The sequence below is a fragment of the Kogia breviceps genome, chromosome 1, assembly GCF_026419965.1.
Source record: "Kogia breviceps isolate mKogBre1 chromosome 1, mKogBre1 haplotype 1, whole genome shotgun sequence".
Lineage (NCBI taxonomy): Eukaryota > Metazoa > Chordata > Mammalia > Artiodactyla > Physeteridae > Kogia > Kogia breviceps.
The window spans coordinates 145,220,442-145,241,919 of record NC_081310.1 but is presented as its reverse complement, the minus strand read 5'-3'; the positions used below and the strand labels follow the sequence as shown (position 1 = coordinate 145,241,919).

The 21,478-nt window shown below is 41.6% G+C and overlaps 1 protein-coding gene across 4 annotated transcripts in view; it reads left to right on the top strand.

Annotated features, from left to right (window-relative positions):
* PDE4B (phosphodiesterase 4B) overlaps positions 1–21,478 on the top strand; it is a 597,863-nt gene that overhangs the window by 473,021 nt on the left and 103,364 nt on the right. For all 4 annotated transcript variants that reach the window (XM_067006427.1, XM_059075560.2, XM_067006432.1 and 1 more), the window contains 3 exons: positions 6,253–6,289; positions 6,422–6,492; positions 17,236–17,285. In XM_067006427.1, coding sequence (XP_066862528.1) covers positions 6,253–6,289; positions 6,422–6,492; positions 17,236–17,285 — 158 coding nt within the window. The remainder of the gene's footprint in view (positions 1–6,252; positions 6,290–6,421; positions 6,493–17,235; positions 17,286–21,478) is intronic.

Below are 21,478 nucleotides of genomic sequence, written 5' to 3'. Positions count from 1 at the left end.
ACAGTAGGGACAACACTAGCTTTGTAAAATTTCTCATCTGAGCTCTTTCAGGAGGAAACATATAGGCAGGGAGAATGAGTGAAAAAGATATTGAGTTAAAAAGTGAATGGAAAATTAAAAGTGGCTTTAGCATACAGCAACAAAAGAGAGACTGAAATAATGCTTTCTAGTAAAGAAAACAAGATCGCCATTGGATCCCAAAAGGAAATTTCACATGCTTTCCTAGATGTGGCAATCATTTATTGGTTTCTCTTTTGTTCCTGTGCTGTAGTCATCTTTAACATAATGTGTTTGTATACCAAGGTACAGATTTCCCAATGGGAACATAAAGTACCGGAAACTGATGAGGCCAGTTAGATTGCCCCAAACTGTGGCAGGAACCACCCTGGACAGGCCCAAGTTTTATTATCCACCAGTAAAGCCACAGGGAAGCAAGATCCGTGTTTCCTTCATTTGGTCATCGCATTTGTAGTCTTACACAGACAAGGAACTTCTTTTTTTTTTTTGTTTTTTTTTTTTTTTGCGGTATGCGGGCCTCTCACTGTTGTGGCCTCTCCCATTGCGGAGCACAGGCTCGGGACGCGCAGGCCTAGCGGCCATGGCTCACGGGCTTAGTTGCTCCGCGGCATGTGGGATCTTCCCGGACCAGGGCACGAACCCGTGTCTCCTGCATCGGCAGGCGGATTCTCAACCACTGCGCCACCAGGGAAGCCCAGACAAGGAACTTCTTAAGCCATCATTTGTATGAGAAGTAAGTAGTCTCTAGAGAGAGCGATCAAGGGAAATGAGATCTGAGAACCAAGAAGAAAAGCAGAAATAAGAACCCACTTAAATTTAAGACCTGTTTATTGATGGACTACCAAACAAGTACAATGTGGTGTCTAAGACTTGAGTTACAGCCATCATACTTAACTAGCACCATGGCTTTAAGACATTGAGTATTTTTCGTAGTGTCTAAATTACCTGTAAATAAAAGCACAGGTTTATTAAGCATTTCCTATATACTATTTAAAGTCCTTTACATATTTTAACTCCTTTAACCCCTATAACCCCAAGGTAGTTGGTACTGTAATTTTGTTGTCTTAAAGATGAGGACATTGAAGCACAGAGAGGTTAAGTAACTTGCCCAGTAAATGGGGAATCACGGCTTAAATCCAGGGAGTCTAGATGATTAAACCATATGGTTATCCAGTACATAAACAGACTCTAAATAATGATGAAAAATAAAAAATAATGATACGAATCTCTGCTCTGCTTGCCTTTCCAGCTTTTATGAAGATTATATACATCCTTTCTTTTAACAAGAATTTACTTACCTTTAGGCACTTTGCAAACAAATGAGACATTTTCTTTGTCTTCAGGGGAGCTAAAAGATCAGTAAGTCAATAGGCAGTTGTTAATACCTTCGGAAAAGGGCAATGTCCGTGGAAAGGGATGCACTGGACTTTGAGAGGTCTGGCCAGGCAAGGCGAGCAGCCTGCTTCGAGGGGTTCCAGCTAAGCTAAAGGAGTTAGCCAGGCAGAAAGGTGTGCAGGAGGAAGGGCTATGTGCTCACTAACTCTCTTGTTGTCAAGAACATTTGGGGGAGCCACAGCTCAATATGGCTCAGGCAGAGAACGTGAGAGTATGAGGATGTGGTGAGAGACGAAGCCAGAGAAGTAAGCAGTTCCCTCATCACGAAGGGCCTATGTGAGGAGTTGGCATTTATGCTGCAGATAAGCAGTGGGGCGCTACTAAAGGCTTTAAAACAGGAAAATACATAATCAGATGAATGGTTTTGAAAGATAACTCTGATTTCAGTCTAAAGAACAGTTTGGAGGGTGGACAAGCCTAAAGATGTTTCCAAGAGCCAAATGGGAAGCTGCTTTGGTAATCTGCATCTTAAAGGATGGGGATCTACATTGGAACAGATCCAGTGGACGATTAATAAATATTTGCAAGTTAGGATCAGCAGATGTTGGTGGTTGACTGTGGGATGAGGGAAAAGAAGTTTTCAGGCTTGACCAACAAGAGAGGTGCTTGCACCATTCCCTAGGGTCAAGAACATACTCTTACCACATGAAATAAGGGACATGAAAATGCTTTGTAAACTGTAAAGTACAATATAATTATTAGTTCTCTTGATTGTAATGGGGGCAGAAATGACTACCCTAAAGAAGTTCTCACCAGCTGGGAAGATAGACATGATACCTACTATAATGAAATAATGATACCTACTACTAATACGAATAACTATAACTAACAAAAGTGCCTTTATGTGCCTAGCACTGTTGTAAGAGTTATACATATATAATAACTTATTTCTCACAACACCCCATTTTACAAATGAAGAAAGTGAGGCATAGAGAGGTTGCCTAATGTCTCTAGTTAGTAATAGTGCAACTGAGAAACAAACCAATGCTGTCTGGCTCCAAAGGCTGTGCTCTTAACTACAATAGTATATGTCTCTCTCTAAGGCAGATGGAAATTAGTACTACAAGAAAAGTACGTGTAGTCATGAAACAGAGGAAGTTAAAATTAATAAAACCCAGAGTGTAGCAGTAGGAAGCAGCATTTTTGCTTCCTAGAAAAGCATTCATTGTTGAGAGCAGACCTACATTCAATTCTAAGACCAACAGAGTTCTGATCTCTAATTATCCTACAAAATTGTAATGTGCTAGTTTGGTCACTAGATGGTGCTCGTGCCACGGTTCTGAATATCTGGCCTCGTTCCTGAGAGGTACTGTTCGCTCGAGTGGTTTGGACAGCTAAGAAGTACATCAGTTTTCATAACCAATCAAGCGTTTTGTTACATTCATGCATTTTATTATTAATGTACCAAATTATGATTTTAAAAATTGAGAACGGTTTTATAAATAATCTGGCTATACTCAAATAGAAGTTTTTTTCTTTTGTTTCTTCAACTTGCTATGAGTTATCTATGAATTATCTGATCATTTCCCTAGCAGCTACTGTCTGATATACAGCATTAGCTTTTACAGCTCAAATTCTTTAAGGAACCCAGTGCTGGGGATCTGAAAATTCGTCTCTTGCCTCTGAGTGTCCTGCTCTCCTAAACTTCAAAAGTTTCATAATAATAGTCATTTTGACACCGAGCCCTCTCTTAATGTGTTTTCTCTTTTAACCTCTGTCTAATCATTAGTTTGTACAGTTTTAGTAACTCCCCACTCGTGCAACAATGCATCAGCTTTAGGTACTACATATGTATGAGATTTGCTTGTATTATCTAACTTTTGTTGGACATGTAGACTCCAGAAATCCAGGAGCCATAGATGACCTACTTAAGGCTAACACTATCACTTTATACCCAGCTCACCCTGATGTCTTCTGAACAATGTGAACTTCACAGCAGAAATCTGAACAAATAGAAAGATATTTCACCCATCTCCAAAAAATAGCTTGGGAAGGGGTAGTTCTTGTACTAGCTCACCACCCTGCATTTATCACAACTGTTCCTCTCTTAAAAGAGCCCTGAGGTTCTTCCATTGACTCTCTCTCTATATACACCCCACCCCAGGAAGCCACTCCCTGCCATTGCTTTAAGGGGCGCCACTGTTGTAGGTACCTCCTAAATCTCTAGCTCTAATCCCCATATTTCAGTCTTCCCACTTGCTGTTTCCACCAGGATATCAACAAATATCTTAAAACTCAACATGTGAGAAAGTGACACGTCTCCTCCAACTCCTCCTCACTTTTTAACTTCTACTCACGACTTCACTATTTTCCCAGATACCCATTTTTAAAACTGAAAATAGTATTTCTTTATGACCCCTTATCCAATTCAATGCCAAGTCCTTGGCAAGACATTCAGGGTCTCTTCCAGTTGTCTTTTCCTGTTTCTTCCTCTGCCTCACCAATGTCTTCTCATCAGGATGATGGCGATATCCCCCTAACCCATCTTCCTGGCTCTGTCCTCTCTTCCATCCATCTCTTGTATCCATAGCATTTTATTGGGTTGCCCCAAAAGTTTGTTCAGGTTTTTCCATAAGATGTTATGGAAAAACCTGGGACTTCCCTGGTGGCTCAGTGGTTAAGAATACACCTGCCAATGCAGGAGACACGGGTTCGATCCCTAGTCCGGGAAGATCCCATGTGCCGCAGAGCAACTAAGCCCATGCGCCACAACTACTGAGCCTGTGCTCTAGAGCCCGCGAGCCACAACTACTGAAGCCCGCGCACCTACAGCCCGTGCTCCGCAACAAGAGAAGCCACCGCAATGAGAAGCCCGTGCACCGCAACAAAGAGTAGCCCCCGCTCGCCGCAACTAGAGAAAACCCATGCAGCAACAAAGACCCAACGCAGCCAAAAAAAAAAAAAAAAACCAGACGAACTTTTTGGCCAACCCAATACTTTCTAAAGCACTTTTCTGTTTGCCTATCTCACTAAAAACCTTCATTGGCGCATTTCTTTTACTGAGTTGAGCACCAGCTCCACAACCGTTGTCCACAATATCCATAACGTGGGTGTGGGGGACTCTGAGTCTTATCCCCTACAAATGTCTGTCACTGCTCAGCTCTAAACAGCCACCAAGCATCTCCGTGTTCAGGACTTTCCCATTTCAATGCCTCGGTTCTTGCATTGTTCTCATTAGTAGCACCTACCATCCGTGCCTTTTCAAGCCTGCCCTTCAAGGTTCATCTCGAATACCATTCATTCAATCAAGCCTTTTCTACTATGTCTAATCTGTAATTATCACATCTCCTTTGCACCCCATTAAGTATCAATTGTTTGTATTTCTCATTCTGTATTTATAATATTTACTGCAGTGTTTTGGACATTTTTCTGTCTCCTCTGTTTTAATTTGTGGGGCTCATGAATTCTGTATAATTCAATCAACTATGCAGGGTCATCATAAAACAGGAAACATAATGTTTAAAAGCATAGATTTTTGGAATCAGTCTTAGTTCTTTCATTTATTAGCTGTGTGCTAGTTAAGCAGTTGCTTACCTGCTCTGAGCGTTGATATTATCTATAAAATGGGAATAAGAGTCGTTGCCCCAGTTCTTGTTACAAGAATTAAATGAGATTTCATGCAGGGGCTGACAGATGGTAATCACTCAAAGAATGCTTACTCTTGTCAGTGTTCTTTTTATAGTCAACTTAGTCACTGTACAAATCAGATGCACAGGAAGTTTAATGAAATTGAAGGGGGACTTCTAGCTAAAGACCAAGGTAGAAAGGATAATATTGTATTAAATAATACCCCAAAGTAAAAGACCATGCTAGAGAAGAGGCACCCAAGGATGTAGGTATTATCCAACCCTGGATCCCTAGGCCTCACCTAATGCCTGGTACTGGGCAGGTGTTTAATAACCATTGGTTGCACTCCCGTAGTTAGCGAATAAGGTGCCATATATGTGTGGTGATCGTGAAGACAGAGAAGATGATCAGACAGTGAAGGAAACTCATTGTCCACCACCTTCTGTGCGACTGTTATGATTTACACTGTGATAGCGAATTGCCCTGATTGTGTGTCTGCAGCTCAGGCCAGCCTGTCTTCTAATGGTTTTAATGAAGACCTGCTGAATGTGGATTTAAGAAGAGGTATCAAAGCATGTGTCAGAGAGAGAGTGCACTTCTGAAAACACACTTTTGACTACTCCTAAGTACAGATTTATGTACCACTAGGTTCAGCTTAATCAGATCTTTGGGACAAAATGAGAGACAATGATATAATAGTAGGTTCAGTCCCTACACTACACCCCCTTAAAAGCTTTTCCTTGGGTACTTTAAGAAAAAAGTTGTCTTAAAAACAAAAAGTAATGGGATTCCCAGACAGAAATCTGTGTTTAAATGGCATTAAGGCTGTGGTTCAAATCAACAAAAGCCAGGAAATCCAAAGTTAACCTTTATCCAGACTGTTAGGCCATTTTTTCCAACTCTATGTGTGCCTTTGAGCAGCCCTCCTTTTGAATTTCCTGGCTCTGGCAACCAAAATCCACAAATTGCTCTGAATTACAGTACTCTGGGTCTGCTATTTAATGGGAAAATACCCTGAAGATATATGCTTACTTACAAGTGTTTTTATGTATAGCCACTGTAAATCCAGGAACCATGAACCTGATGGGTTTTTTTCTTTCAAGTTCCTGAAATCCCCATCTGCACCTAAATCAGTCCTGCTTTATATCCAGGTGGAAGAATTTATATAACATTTGTGTTGCTAACACTGATGAAGTTTCATATTACAGCTTATATGACACAGTTATAATTCAAATGCATTTAAAAAATGTTTCTTTTCTTTCTTTTCACCAGACATGGCGATGACTTGATTGTAACGCCTTTCGCCCAGGTATGTATCATGCTGGCCTGGCTCATTCTCACTCTGTCTCCAGGTGTAGTTTCTAAGTGTAGCCTCTAAACCTGCCCATTCCTCTCCTTTTGTTCCTAACCATTCCTAACAGTGGAAACATTTTCCTTATAGGTCCTTGCCAGCTTGCGAAGTGTGAGAAACAACTTCACTGTACTGACAAACCTCCATGGAACATCCAACAAGTAAGCATGCACTTTTTGTGGAGTTATAAATCCTTTCCATAAAGGCAAAACCCTGAACAGCACTAAAAAAACCCACAACCCAACACTAATACATGGAAATTTGCCCTCCTAGCTAGGTTAGGATACATGATAAAATTTAAAGTAGGATGGATCACCGTAGTATTTTAGAACTGGTAAGATGTTAGAAATTAGTCCAGATCTTATTATCTTTGTGCCTTTAACACTTAGTAGACAGGAGTTCAACAGATGAAAAAATGAAATGGGTTTTTTTGTTTTACCTTTGTATTTACTACTTGAATACTCATCAGTAAAGGCCGTAAATTCTATTAAAATCTTTTGGAATAAACTATTAACGAGTTCAGAGAATTCAAACTTAAAATTACACATACCAAAAGTTCAGGTCCAGGTTGCCTATTTTTTGATAATATATAAACAGGTTCATGTAATTTGATGATAAGACTGGGATTATCTTCTCTTCTGCCCATAGCGAGCTACATAAGCTTGGCCATTTCAACTAACAGGGCTGAACATTGGTCTCCTCATCTGTTAAATGAAAGGTTTGAACTTAATAACACTGCAGTAATTTTCTCCTCCGAAATCATTTCAGTCTGTGGGTCTAAGTGCTATGCAGTTCACTATCCAGCAATTTAAAACTCATCATAGGGATCAGAAGGTCATAGAATCAATGATCCTGGGATGGTAGGGCCAGAGGAGAACTTTGAGAAATGACTCAGCCTCTTTGTTTTGCAGAAGGAGAAATCAGGCCCTCAGAAATCCAGCAAGTTGCTAACAACCACACCATAGGCTAAAGATGCACCAGGGCCAAATCCTAAATCTCCTGATTTTTCTCAGCTCGTGTTCACTATAGGACACCCTGTCTCTCCAGTCTTTGTGAAATTATTCATTGACCCTCTACTTCGCTTTTATCCAAATTTTTACTGTGTGGAGTTGTTAAAAGCGAGAGTAAACCCTGCTTTGAAAGCTAACTTTTCCGTTCACTGTTCTATCCCTTTTCCCGGAGCTTCCTGTGAGAGAGTCCTGCATAGCCCCGTGGAGTTTTCCCATCGTTGGTCTCTCCTCCTCTAAACTGTTCTCCAAACTGCCACCAGAGCCCTCTTTCTCACTTGCTGTTTGGCCGTGTCACTCTCCAGCTTGAGGCACTTCAGTGGTTCACTCTGAGCGTTACGATAATGTTTATATGCGTGTGCTTGGCCCCAAGGCACTGCATGATCCAGCTCAAGGTACTTTGATCGATAGTCGATTGGGTCCATATTGGATGCAGTATACAGGAAAGCTAGAGGCTTGCCCAGCCTCATTTGCAGTGGTACTCCCTGTTTATTATTAAATAATTCACTCAACAAGTACTTATTTAGTGTGCTATTCATCCACACGTATATGTGTGTACTTAACAAATATGTATTGAGCACCACCTTGTACCAGGCACTGGTGATATAATAGTGACCAAAACAGACAATTCTCTGCCCTTTCAGGGTTTACATTCTGATGGGAAGTGCCAGGGCCTGCAGAGGTGTACAATCAGACCAGGTCTCTGGCCACATGGAATCACATTCTAACAGTTGTGGCCTGGTTGTTCCCTGCATGTTCTATTCTCTATCCTAATTATGGACTTACTGTTCTCGCTTCCTAAAGTGTCTCTCTCCACCTGCCAGTGATTGCCTCACTGAATCCTGCTTGTCTTTTATAACACTCATTTGTGTTACCTTCACCAGGATGCTTCCCCTGACCCTGCCAAGCCTGGTTGAGCGCCCCCCAGTGGCCCCAGAGCACTCTGCAAATCATGTATGGATCTCTGCCACGACCACTAGACTGTGTGTCCCCGTAAGGACCCTTGAAATTTACAATTACTTTTCCTTGACTTTCTAAGAATTAGCAGAATGCCTGACACATAGTGTGTGCTCCATAAGTATTCGTCATGCATATACATCTCTGAATTACTAATTGTTAGAGAAAGACCACCAAATGTTTCGAAAATTATTTTTTCGGAAGTGATCCTTTCCATTTTTCCATCTCTTTTTCTCTACAGGATATGGCCTCTGGGGCCTTATTTATTGGCTTCATAACTCAGTTCTACCAATTGAAAATTATGTGACTTGGGCAAGTTATTTCACCTCTCCAGAGCTCAGTTTCCCAATCTATAAAATAGGATTGTTCTGAGGATGAAATGAGTTAATATTTGTAAAGTATTTATAACAGCATCTAGCACATAATAGTAGGTGCTCAATAAATGTGAGTTATTATAAGTGATAGTTACGTTTCTCTTGCTGAATCCAGAAACAGTGTAATACTTTGGAGTTTTCACATCCATTATCACAGTTATCATCACCGTGAATGATGTTTATGACCCACATGTTGCCACCACACTATGGACAAGGAAACAAAGCTCAGGGAGATTAAATGACTAGTGCAAAAACAGCTCACTTCTGAGGGGATGAGCAGAGCCAGTGTTGAAACATAGTATCCTGATTCTCTTGCAGTGCTCTTTTGTAAGGAAAACCCAGTTTTTTTCCTTCTTCTGTAGGGAAAAACCCAGTTCTTTCCTCCCCGGTTTGTCTTCCCAGTGAGTCTTCTTTACTAGTCACACAAAACACTTCACTTCTGACACTTCTGGTCACCAAATACGTGGAGGTTTTCCCCTCACAACAGCAAGAAAATGTCCAACACCAGCTGGGTGTCCCACAGTTTAACTCAATCCTGATGCTATCTGACATAGCATCAGATCCCACAGGTTAAGGGCTCAGTCCCACAAGATTGCCCACTGCCTCCCTCCCCACTTCAGACACCAGTTGTAAGCTCAAGTGATCATCTTTGCTTGTGACCCACCAGCTATAAGATTCCAACGACAACCCCCGTAATTAATTTCATTAATTTGTTTAAGCAGCCCACAGAACCCAAGGAAACATTTACTCATGTTTACCAGTTCATTAAAGGATATGATAAAAGATACAGGTGAACAGCCAGATGAAGAGGGCAGAGTCTGAGAGGGTCCCGAGTGCAGGAGTTTCTTCCTCTTGGAGTTGGGGTGCATCACCCTCCTGGTGTGGATGTGTTTACCAGCCTAGAAGCTCTCTGAACCCTGTATTGTTAGGATTTGCTGAAGGCTTCTTCATATAGGCATGATCAATTATTAACTCCATTCCTAGCCCCTCTCTCTTTTCTGGAGGATGAGGGGTAGGGCTGAAAATTCTAAGCTTCTAATCATGGCTTGTTGTCTCTGGGGACCAGCCCCCATGCAGGAGAAATCCGGGACCCCACCCAGAGTCACCTCATTAGGACACAAGATGCTCTAGTGCTCTTATTACTTAGGAAACTACAGGAAATTTTAGGAGCTCTGTGTCAGGAAGCAAAGGTAGAGAACAATATATGTATGTTCTGCTATCTCACATCTTTCCATTTACTGTACCTATTCAGTCTTCTGGGTTATGGGACAAAATCTCTGAAGGCTTTGGAACAGAGTCATTTAGGAAGAACTTATGGAATAGCTGAAGGTCAGAAAGCCTGAGGCAGAGACATGAGCTAGGAGAGCGTTTCAGGAATTAAAATATGAAGAGTAAAACCCTGGACCAAGATGATGGAGGTAGGAATTGAGGAGGAAGAGATTCATAAGGATACATTCCAAAGGCTTCTTTAACATAGCAGGTCTCAAGGCCACTACACTGTACAGCTCCAGGGAGAAGGGGTGTCAGTGGTGATGTGTCAGGGTGCTTTCAGTTACTGGTTCGTTGGCATGGGCTCGGAGGTCCTTCCTCTGTTAAAGCATCGGGGAATTCAGCCTAACCCTGCTTATTATAGGCTGTCAGCTGAAGCTACTTTCTCGAGATCAGATTTTTCCATAGCCTTGGGGGTTTTGAGCCACATAAACCTCCATAGTTGCCATATACAGAGTGCCCTAAGACCATAGTTGCCATATAGAGAGCTCACCCAGAGCCAATTCTCACACTCTGGCTGAGGACCACCCTCCAAATCATGGCTGTTTGTGTCACCTCTGGTCCAAACCACACTCAGCAAACATAATAGACCAGCAGTAGAATAGTTGCGTCTAATGATCATTTCCAAATGCATACCCATATTTGTACAGAGTTGATCCTCCTACTGAGTTCAAGTACTTCCTTAAAACCAACATGTCCACCACTAGAGCTTCACCAAAAGGAGTTGAGATTGCCTTGGTCTAGCTCGGGCTAAGAAGTGAATGATGGAGCAGCCTGGCAGGGGCACATTGGAAAACTGAGGGTCCATTTAATGCACTCTATTCTATTCCTAGACAGTCAATACCCTCAAACAAATAAAGACAACTGAAGACAAGAATATCTGTCAGGAATGGATGCACCATGCTAAGAGCATTCCCCCTCCCACCCCAACCCATATATTCACTTATCTCAACAACTGAAACTGTAAGGTTCATGGAACTCAGAAGTTGTTTTCTGGGATATTTGACTTGGGTTCCAAAGTGCTACTCCTTGCCTTGAATGTAACATTTAAGCAATAATTATGTCCTTGGAATGGTTTTCGTGAGACATTTGGATAATGTGTTGTTTTTATATGAAAAGGAACTCCCACATAGAACTATAATTCTCATAAGTCAAGATTTCCTTTATCTTTTGGCTCTTTGCTCAGCATAAAAGCAGTTCATTGTCTGTCTGAGGTTTACAACCCAAAGGGTGAAAATCTCAAAGTTCCTATTGAGGTGATTTCCTTGCACTTCCTTGAAATGTTCTATTGAGGGATGCTTGATTGAGCTTGTATTTCTTGGCTTCAGATTAAAACCTATATATCCTTTGTCCCAGGAATTCTGAAACTATGGCTTTCCTTTAGAGTTGTTAATTCAGATAAGCATTCCCTAAAGCATTTACTGACTTTAAATGGACTGATGGAGAAATCACATGTGAATGAGAGTACCTACCAGGGAATTGAGCTGGTAGCAAAGAGCTGTCCCCATCATCCAACTCTGTTACTAACATCACACACATCACCGGTGGCTACCGGGAGATCACGTAACATCACTGTATTAACAATCTTCCGAGGTATAATGAAATGAACATGTATGAAATCTTTGAGAAAGAATTAATAACCACTGCTTTTTGTTTTTTCAGTCTTTCATTGCCTTGTGTCCTTTGGCATGGGATTTAAATTAGATGAGAATAATAAAAATCTTGAGCATTCAGAGCTGCACAGAACCTAGCCAAATTTCCTCAGAGTAAGGGAGGAAATATATGTAAAACCTCTCACACAGGAGCTGGCACTTTGTAAATTAGCAGAAAATGTTGAGCTGCCTGTTCTCCCCAGGTGAGGAAGAAACTGAGAAGTTCAGTGAGTTGCCCAGGGCTATATGGTTAGAAGGTGCCAGAACTAGGGTTAGAATTCCTGTCTTCTTATTCATAGTCCAGCTCTTTTTCCACTGTGTTATTCAGGGCTGGAAAGTATTAACTGCTGTGGCCATATTATCCTCCCTATTAATATCACCATCTTTACAACCCAGGCATAGAACTTATGATTCTTCTGTAAGTTAGGGACCTTTGGACTCGTAATGGGCAACCTGTGCCATTTTTTTCTGGCACTCATCACAGTTTTCTCATTGGTACTCTCATGCCCCACAAGCAATAATGCAGCCTCCAGATGTCATACATTCATTTAAAATGTATCGAGCTTCTTCTTTGCACCAGCTCTTGAGAAAAAGTGATGAACCTTTATAAATGTACTCCTTGCCTTTCCAAAACTTACACACACAGATGCTCACCCGAATAAACAACTCTAAATAAAAGTTATATTTTCAGGGCTTCCGTGGTGGCGCAGTGGTTGAGAGTCCGCCTGCCGATCCAGGGGACACGGGTTTGTGCCCCGGGCCGGGAAGATCCCACATGCCGCGGAGCGGCTGGGCCCGTGAGCCATGGCCGCTGAACCTGCGCGTCCGGAGCCTGTGCTCCACAACGGGAGAGGCCACAACAGTGAGAGGCCCACGTACCGCAAAAAAACAAAACAAAACAAAACAAAAAAAAAGAAGTCATTGGGAGGATCAGGTGCTATGTGTCGCTGTGCTATTAAGAAAGCAGAGATTTCCAATATTGAGGTCTCTTGGTTCTATGTCTCTTTTCACAGAAGTCTTCTTTAGAACTCAGGAATATAGTTAAAATAAAAGTATTAAAAATATATTATCAATCTAATCAACAGCTATTGACTACCTATATGGTACCAAATACTTTGCCAATTACAAGGTTACAAAGATGAATGAGATTCAATCTTTGTTTAAATTTCTCACAGCCTAGTTGAGACAGACAAGAGAATGGGAATTGTAATGCAATAAGGTCAGCACTAGGGTGGGACATAGGAAAGTATAGGTAGCCCAGTGACTAGTCACAGGACGGAAGGACCCTCTGAGGTGATGCTGGAGTGCAGTCCTAGAACATGTGAAGGAGTTTGCCGCTTAAAGAGGAGGAGAAAAGTGGTCAGATGAACAAAATATGTGCAAAGGGCCCAGCACCACAAACATATTCTGAGTCTGAGGAACAGTGAGGAGTATGTAAAACCAAGACTATAGAGGAAAAGGAAACCAGATAACACATTCATATGGTATTTGGCTTCTCAAATCATTTTCACATCAGTGGTTCATTCAATCGACAGTTTACCAATATTTATGGAGTTCCTACCTTACGTGAGGCAAGTTGGTAGGTCCTGCAGAGGGCACATGAAAGGGGTCAGAACTGGAGCCCACCATCAATGGGTCATAGATTAAGGGTGGGGATAGTCCATGGCCATATGAGTAGTAACATGAGGGAATAACCCTGAAGGTACAAATGAAGCATCATGCGAGATTAGAGGAGGAATCATTTTTTAGCTTCCTTTTTGGGAAGGAAGAATGTTTCCTGTTTCCTTGTAGGTTCTTCTGGCTGGTCTAAGAATTAAGTGGACATGAGACAGATTAGTAGGAGAAAGTCAAACAGAAGTTTAATAGCATGTATACATGCGAGAGTCCCAGGGAAACTAGGTAACTGGACAAAGTGGCTGAAACCCTCACCTCAAACACCATTTTCAGCTAAAGACCAAAGAGGATATTGTGGGGTAGGGATTTGGGACTTGAAAAGGAAGGAAGGCAATTGACGTGGAAGTGGAAAAGCAAATGTTTGGTAAATAAATGTTTGCCAGACCTTGCGAGAGAGACAATGGCACACAGAATGGAATTTTAACAAACAGACTTTTCTGGGTTCCTCCCTGTCTACCATACCTTGTTCATACTATACTTATCTGTGGTCAGAGCTCCCTTCCTCTATTTACATTCTTTTAGGCTGTTAAGGGAAAGGTCAAAGTTTCTTCCTCAGTCTTTCGGGCCTTTTCAGCTTGAAATAATCCGTATGCCGAAAGCATTTTGGGTAGCAAGTTTTCCTCCCTACAACCACATTCTTTGGAGGAGATGGCATTTGACCTTTGAAGGTATGATTCTGATAATGGGGTTTTTTTTCCCCACACATCCAAGCAATTCTCTGACACCAGCTGTATGTCCTATAATTCAATTCAGTTCTGACATTATTAACTTGGAGATAGCGTCAGATCCCGTGGGTTAAGTGCTCAGTCTTACAAGACTGCACCTCCCCAGCACACCCCTCTCCCACTACACACACTGGGGACACCAGTGGAAAGCCCAGGCTCTTGCTGGGGCTTCTGACCCACTGGCTATAGGTTGGAGGTTCCCATGAGCCCTTCCTTGGGTTCAATGAACTTGCTAGAGGGGCTCACAAAACCTAGAGAAACGTTTTACTTACTAGATCACTGGTTTACTATAAAAGGATATGACTCAGGAACAGCCAGGTAGAAGAGATGCAGAGAGCAAAGAAGAGGGTGCTGGGGGAAGGAGCACAGAGTTTTCACGCTCTCCAAGTGCATCACTCTCTCTGAATCTCCACGTTTTCACCAACCCAGTCTTTTTGAGTTTGTATGAAGGCTTTGTTACAAAGGCATGATTGATTAAGTCATTCTCCATTGGTGACTGAACTCAATCTCCAGGCTCTCTCCCCTCCCCAGAGGTTCAGGGTGGGCCTAAAGCTCAAACTCTCTAATCACACGGTTGGGTCCCCTGGCAACCCCCTCCTTAGGTTACATAGCTGCTGGTCCAAAAGTCACCTCGTTAACATAGCAAAAGACACCTTGATTGCTTTCCTCACTTAGGAAGCTCCAAGGATTTTAGGAGCTCTGTGCCAAAAATGGAGCCAAAGGCCAAATATATATGTATATTTCTTACCATAACTGGCAATGTTATAGAATGGAGGTGATACTTAAATGTGCAGATTTGTGAGAGGAAAGCTTCCTTCACAGAGGAACGGCCTGAGCAGCGTCAGGAAAGGAATAGCACATGTTCAAGAAAAAGGAAGTGATCAAGTTTGGCCTTGGCAAAGTATGAGTTAGTTCTTTCCCTCATTCATTCATTCATTCATTCATTCTTCCATTCAATAAGTATTTACTGAGTGGTTGACATATAAAAGCATATGTTGAGGCCAAAGAGCAGACTTTGAATGCCAGGCTGAGGAGTATGGAATTTAATCTCTTAATATTTCTGAAAAACAGCCCTCAGTATTAGTACAGGTGTTATCAGCAGATGGGACAGTACAAAGAAAATGCACTTGGGATTCAGAAAGACTTAGCTTTGAACCCTGACCTTGCTGTTATAAGCCATGTGTGCTTCAGCATATTTCTTAACTTCTCTGAGCTTCAGTTTCCTTATCCTTAAAGTGAGATGATGATACTCTCGATGGAAACTAAGAAGTACCCAGCACAGTGCCTAGCAGAGAAAAGCACACATTGGATGGCAATTTCCCTTTGCTTGTCACCGCAGGAGAGCAGACTGTGTGATCCCAAAATATGCCACTTTGGCACGTGGATTATTTCGAGCTGAAGGCAATCAAGACCCAGCAGATTCAAGAAAAAACTTTTACCTCTCCTTCAACTACCTAAAATAATTGTAGTTGGGGGCCTGGCTGAAACAGAGACAGAGCTAATATCAGAGATAACTTTTATCTGAATGACCCATCTGTACAGCAGGGCAAACATCTAATTACAAATCATCTGCTCTTCTCATTGTCTGGTGAATGACCCTCCTAAGCTTTGAAGCCCTAGGCTCCTGTTCCATTCCTTAGCTCAGGATGACAGATAAGTCTCAACTGCTTGACTTGCCCTTGGGTCTCATGTTCTCAAGGGGCTCCCTGAAGTATGTAGTTAAATTTGTTTGTCACCTGTTAATCTGTCTTATGTCAATTTAATTAATAGACCAGCCAAAAGAACCTAGAAGGGTAGAGGAAATTTCCTCCCCTACATCATACATGAAAATTTCATGCCACAGAGAGTTTAAAAGTACCTTGCCTAGAATCACCAAGCTAGTAAATGAGTGATAAATATGACCCCTGTCCATCAGACCCTGCAACAATAAGATAGTTTTACCTTGAAACTATGTTACACCTAAGGGACCAAAACTGGATTTGGAATACTTTAAATCTAGGAAAGTAATTTCGTGACCACACCAGTAGGGAAACCCTTCCTTTTCAACCCCTTTGCAGGCCATTTAGAACTTGCCTTCCTTCCCAACCTTGCCTGTGCATCAGAATTCACAGAGCAATAGTAAAATTACAGATTCTCACGCCTTGTCCCAGGTACCCTGAAATAGACCCTCCAGGGATGGGGAAGGGAATCATATTCTCAGTAGCTCCCCAAGTGATCAAATTGTGTCCATGTTTGAGACCCATTGGCCTGGAGTACCACTCTCTTGCTCACTGCTAATACCCTGCTTGCTCTTTGGGGTGGGAGGCAGACGGCCTTCTATACCAATGGCTCTGGAATGTGGCCCCCAGATCAACAGCATCAGCACCACGAGGCACTAGTTAGAAATGCACTCTCAAGCCACCCCAGGCAGACTGAATCAGAAACCCTGGAAGTAAACTCTGCAGGTGATTCTCTGCACCCTAAAGTTTGAGGGCCAGTGCTCTATCCTGTTTCTGGGAGGCTCTCTAGCAATGCACCCTGAATCCTGGAGAGTCTGGCAAAGCATGAGAAGGATGGCAAGAGCAGCAAAGAAAATCAGGGTTTTGGGGGGGAGGGGGGTAAAAAAGATAAAGAAGGAAGAAAGAAAAGGAGAAGGAACCCTAATATTTGTGGAGCGTGCGTTTGTTTGCTGGTTTCATTTGACTTGAGATGAGCAGGCTTACTTTGTGATGTAGAATAATGCCCAGTTTGACCATGAAAAGCCTTTTCCGTAAGTTAGGCCACCTAGATTGCTGTTCCTAATGGCTATGTGACCTTTGGCGAGTGATTTCATCTCTCTGGGTCTCAGATTTCTGAGGTGCAAAAATGGGAGGCCTGGACTGATTAATCTCCAAGGGCTCCTCTGGCTGTAACTTTCTACAGCACTGCCCGAAAGAGTTGGGATTCATGCTTATATCTGGTGTCATTTCTGAGTAAGGGTATCATCTTTGCAGGGCCTCCTGGGGCAGGGAAACCTAAAGCAGAAGGACTGGTTAGGGACCTGGAGTAAATGACTTCCTTCCTGGAGTTCTGGAGGCTGTGCATAGGGAAATTCCAGGCCATCTGGATATGAGAATTGCAGTGAGTTACAGGAGCCCGCCTTCCAGATATAGAGTTACGTCACTAGGTAGCTCATTCTGACCTGGAAAACACCTCAGTGATCATGCGGGTTCAGGGAGGGGCTCATACAGAGACTCAGACCTTCCTTTTTTCTCTCCCTCTCCACAGGAGGTCTCCGGCTGCTAATCAGCCATCTGTCTCCAGAGTCAACCTGCCAGGTAAGCCATGGCTTGAGGCGTATCTCCATGTTTCAAAATAACAAATGTGCCTCTTTTCCAGAACCTTTTGTAGAATAATAGCATTTGTTTGCACATCACAGCCCTCCAAATAGGTCTCTTGGTGACCTTTTTCAAAGGCAGACTTGGAGCTTTCCTTCACTCCATGTGAAACCAAAGGAAAAGCAGTATGAAATAATTTTCCCATCCTGTGCATGCCTTGGCTTTCTGAATGTGATGGATGTGTGGTCATGCTGCTTCCTAGAACAAGAGCAGGAGTGCAACTTTGACCTCAACTTGCCGGCCCCAGTGAACTCCAGGAGAGCTAACGTCAAAGGTCCCAGGTGCTCCCACATTGGCCTCAGGGCCCTGTGGTGAATGCTAGTGGTTTTCCTCTCACCGTCAACTATACATCCCACTTGAATACATCCTTTCCAGGTGTGAAACCAAAGGTTCTTTCCAGGTCACAAATCATTTCTTTTGGAGGTCATCCAACTTTGTTCCTCAAAGGTGGTTTTTTTTTTGAGAGAAACCTAACCTCTCATTTTTTTTTAGTACTGTGCATACACTTTTCATGTGGAGTTGAGAGCTGTGGAGAGGAAGGGCCACCTTGAAGGGACATCTTGGAGACGTGTTGGACATAAAATTCTTCTTGCCATAAGATGTAACCAGTTAGATGACATTTTTGAAAATGCAAAATGGAGTCTTTCCTCTTTAATCTGTCCCACTAGAATGGCAGTGGATTTGAGTAGAACCACAGGAGAAACAGTAAGATGAACTCATGCTGAGATCACCTAACACCTAATGTTGCCTCATAGGTGTCTGTTTCCCTCCGCTTTATTCTCATGATCTTCCATGCTCGGATGTTGTGTTTTCTTGCTGATATGATGGCCATACGTGTAACAGAAATAATACAAAAGTCCAACTTTTAAAAGAAGAGAACAAAGGCAGTAGGTTCCATTGGCTCACTGGCATTTGAAGTATTAATGGTACATGCTTTAAAACATATGTTTGTGAGAAAAATATTGAGAACAAGAATAAAAGTAAAAGGAAGATATTAAGCAAAGTCAAGTTTACCTCTAGAGCCCCATGATATGAAATAGAAGAAAATGGTACTCTATCCATGCACTTTAAAAATGTGGTGTGCTGGGGCTTCCCTGGTGGCGCAGTGGTTGAGAATCCTCCTGCCGATGCAAGGGACACGGGTTCGTGCCCCGGTCCGGGAGGATCCCATATGCCACGGAGCGGCTGGGCCCATGAGCCAAGACCGCTGAGCCTGCGTGTCAGGAGCCTGTGCTCTGCAACGGAAGAGGCCACAACAGTGAGAGGCCCTCGTACCGCAAAAAACAAACAAACAAACAAACAAAAAAATGTGGTGTGCTGATGTACTATGTCCTTTAGAAGTTTTGTAAAATGAAATAACTAGAGTGTTTTAACATGTAACTGGTGTTACATGCTGTAGATCAAAGGGGGTAGTTTCGAAACTCCTGTCATTTCATCATCTTAGCCCACTTGTAAGACACCATCACTACCATTTCTATTAGCCAAATTTACTAAGATGGTTTTGACAACAAATCGAATATTTAAACTATGTTTTCTTTTTCTTGTAATAAATACTGACAAACATCAGGAGAATATGTGATATTTATGGTTCTATAAATTAGCTCATTAGCCAAAGATGCTGTTGGAAAGATCACGTTGTGATTATTGGCACGGTAACTACAGCTTGGCAAGTACAGAGTCTTTTGCTAAATTCTTTTAAAACAATGGAGCAAAGAAATGACAATACCACTTAGGCAATTTGTTTTTGTCTGTCTTTGTGGCAAACTACAAAAATCCTGACTTTTCATGGGCAGAGAATGTAGCGATACCAATTATTACATAATTATAGGTTTCAAAACCTTCTTAATGCTTAACCACAGTCAAAAAAGGAAGGAGGACACACACATCCTGTGTTTTGTTTTTATTATCAGCTTAAATAAGTCAGGCAGATTTTTCCTGTTATTTTAATATTTATCAGCATATGACAAAGAGGTGTGTTTAAATAGAAACTTTAAAGGGGAATGAAAAATAAGTGGCTCACAGCACACACAAAAAAATGAAAGCTGCAGTGCTACTTTAAAAAATGATTTATCGTGATAATGAGATCAGGTTTTCATTTATTAGCACTGATGCTGAACTCATGTATTTCAATTGAAATCTAAGATAAAATATACAAGAAACCACAATAATTTAAACAGATTTAACAACAACCCAGTTTGTTGGGAAAGCCTGGCTGACTTAGGTAACTGTATTCTTGTATGAAAAGCAAGTTTAAGAGAGAGACAGAGAAAAGCCAGAGGAAAGGTTTTTTTTTCCTTTTTAAAATGGTTTTTTTTTTTTTGTTTGTTTGTTTTGCGTACGCGGGCCTCTCACTGTTGTGGCCTCTCCCGCTGGGGAGCACACGCTCCAGATGCGCAGGCTCAGCGGCCATGGCTCACGGGCCCAGCCGCTCCACGGCATGTGGGATCTTCCCGGACCGGGGCACGAACCCGCATCCCCTGCATTGGCAGGCGGACTCTCAACCACTGCGCCACCAGGGAAGCCCTAAAATGGTTTTTAAAATGCATCTAAATGAAGGAAATGCAATTCATTTTAAAAGCTAGTTGTCAAAAACCATGGTTAAATTGGTACATTTGCTCTTACAAATTGATTGTCAACTGAAAAAATTCATAAGGGGAAGTCAAAGCAAATTGCTCAGTCTGCAGTACCTTTCTCCTCACGGTTTAACCAAGCTTATTGTTTTTAGCTCTCATGCTACAATATAGATTTCCCTCTTCTGCAAAGGCATCCAGATTTTTTTTTTTTTAAATCAGTGTAATTGCTCCCTTTTTTGTGCTATGGAGAGAATTCCATTCAGGATAAACTCTAATTTGTGGCTTATATGTCTCCTCCATTAGAGCTCCTTGAAGGCTGGGACTGTCTATACCTTATTCCTCTCTTTATCATTTAAGATACTTTTGCATAGTTATTTTCACATAGTAGGAAGATAGAAGATAGGTAAGTGTTTAATTGAGCAGGAGAACTACATAAAGTTTAGACTTTATCTTAAGGAAAATGCTCATAAATTAAATTTTAATAATGAGTCAGTATTTTACCTCCATGGCTATGAAAAGCCATGCATGTTTTTACTGTTAAAAATCAGTTATTGCACTGAAATTGAAAGAAGTTCGAGACACATTCTATAACTGCACTATCTAAATCTATATATTAGTATGGTCACATAGATTTTGAACAAAAAAAGTTAAATCGAAAAAGTTGGCATTTTATACTTTAAATAGGAAAGCCAGAGTAAAGTAATAGAGGATTTAAAACCCAGAAAATATAGCAATGTGGAAATCATATGCTCCCACATTAAGGAGAAAATGTAGTAAACCCTCCTGGGGGTGTTGAAAATGTTAATGCTGTGGAGTTTAATGAGCATCTCGATTTTTATCACATTTTGCCTTTTCCCAAGCATGAATTCCAGGCCTTCTCTACCTAATATGTAAGGATTGGAACAGAAAGGGGAAAAAAATAGAATTGAAAAAAGAACACTCCAAACAAGGCAGGAACTTGATAATTTATCGAGGAACTTGGGTTCTGTCTTCTATACACACTCAAACTGGAAAATTGAAGTAATTCTCAGGATTTCAGGCCCCCAAATTATTTTCAACAGAAAAAAAAGATAATTGAGGAAAATCACTGTGTATGTGTGTGTGTGTGTGTACATGAGTGAGTGTGTGCATATGTATGTTGTATGTGTAGTGTGTGTGTGTGTGTGTGTGTGTGTGTGTGTGTGTAGGATAATTGTCCCACTTTCCCACCCAAACCATCCCTTGCTTTTGCATGCATTTCAGTAGTGATCATGGGTATGTCATGAAAATAAGAATTTACTGAAAAGATAAATTATCAAGGGTTCACTGCCTTTACGAAATGATCGTTTGCTTTGTAAAGGATTAGAGAAGTATTCCTTTTAATGACCAGCACTTCTGATTATTATAAATGTGACTTGATTTTTAATAATATGTATCATATATGGAACATTTTAGCAGCCAAATCAATGTGTAAGGTGGAATATTCTACACTAATTTTCTTCTTCCAAAGAAGAATATGTTTACTAATAAACATATTGAGCAGGAACATCACCCATGTAACAGATAAGATGTTTTGAAGAA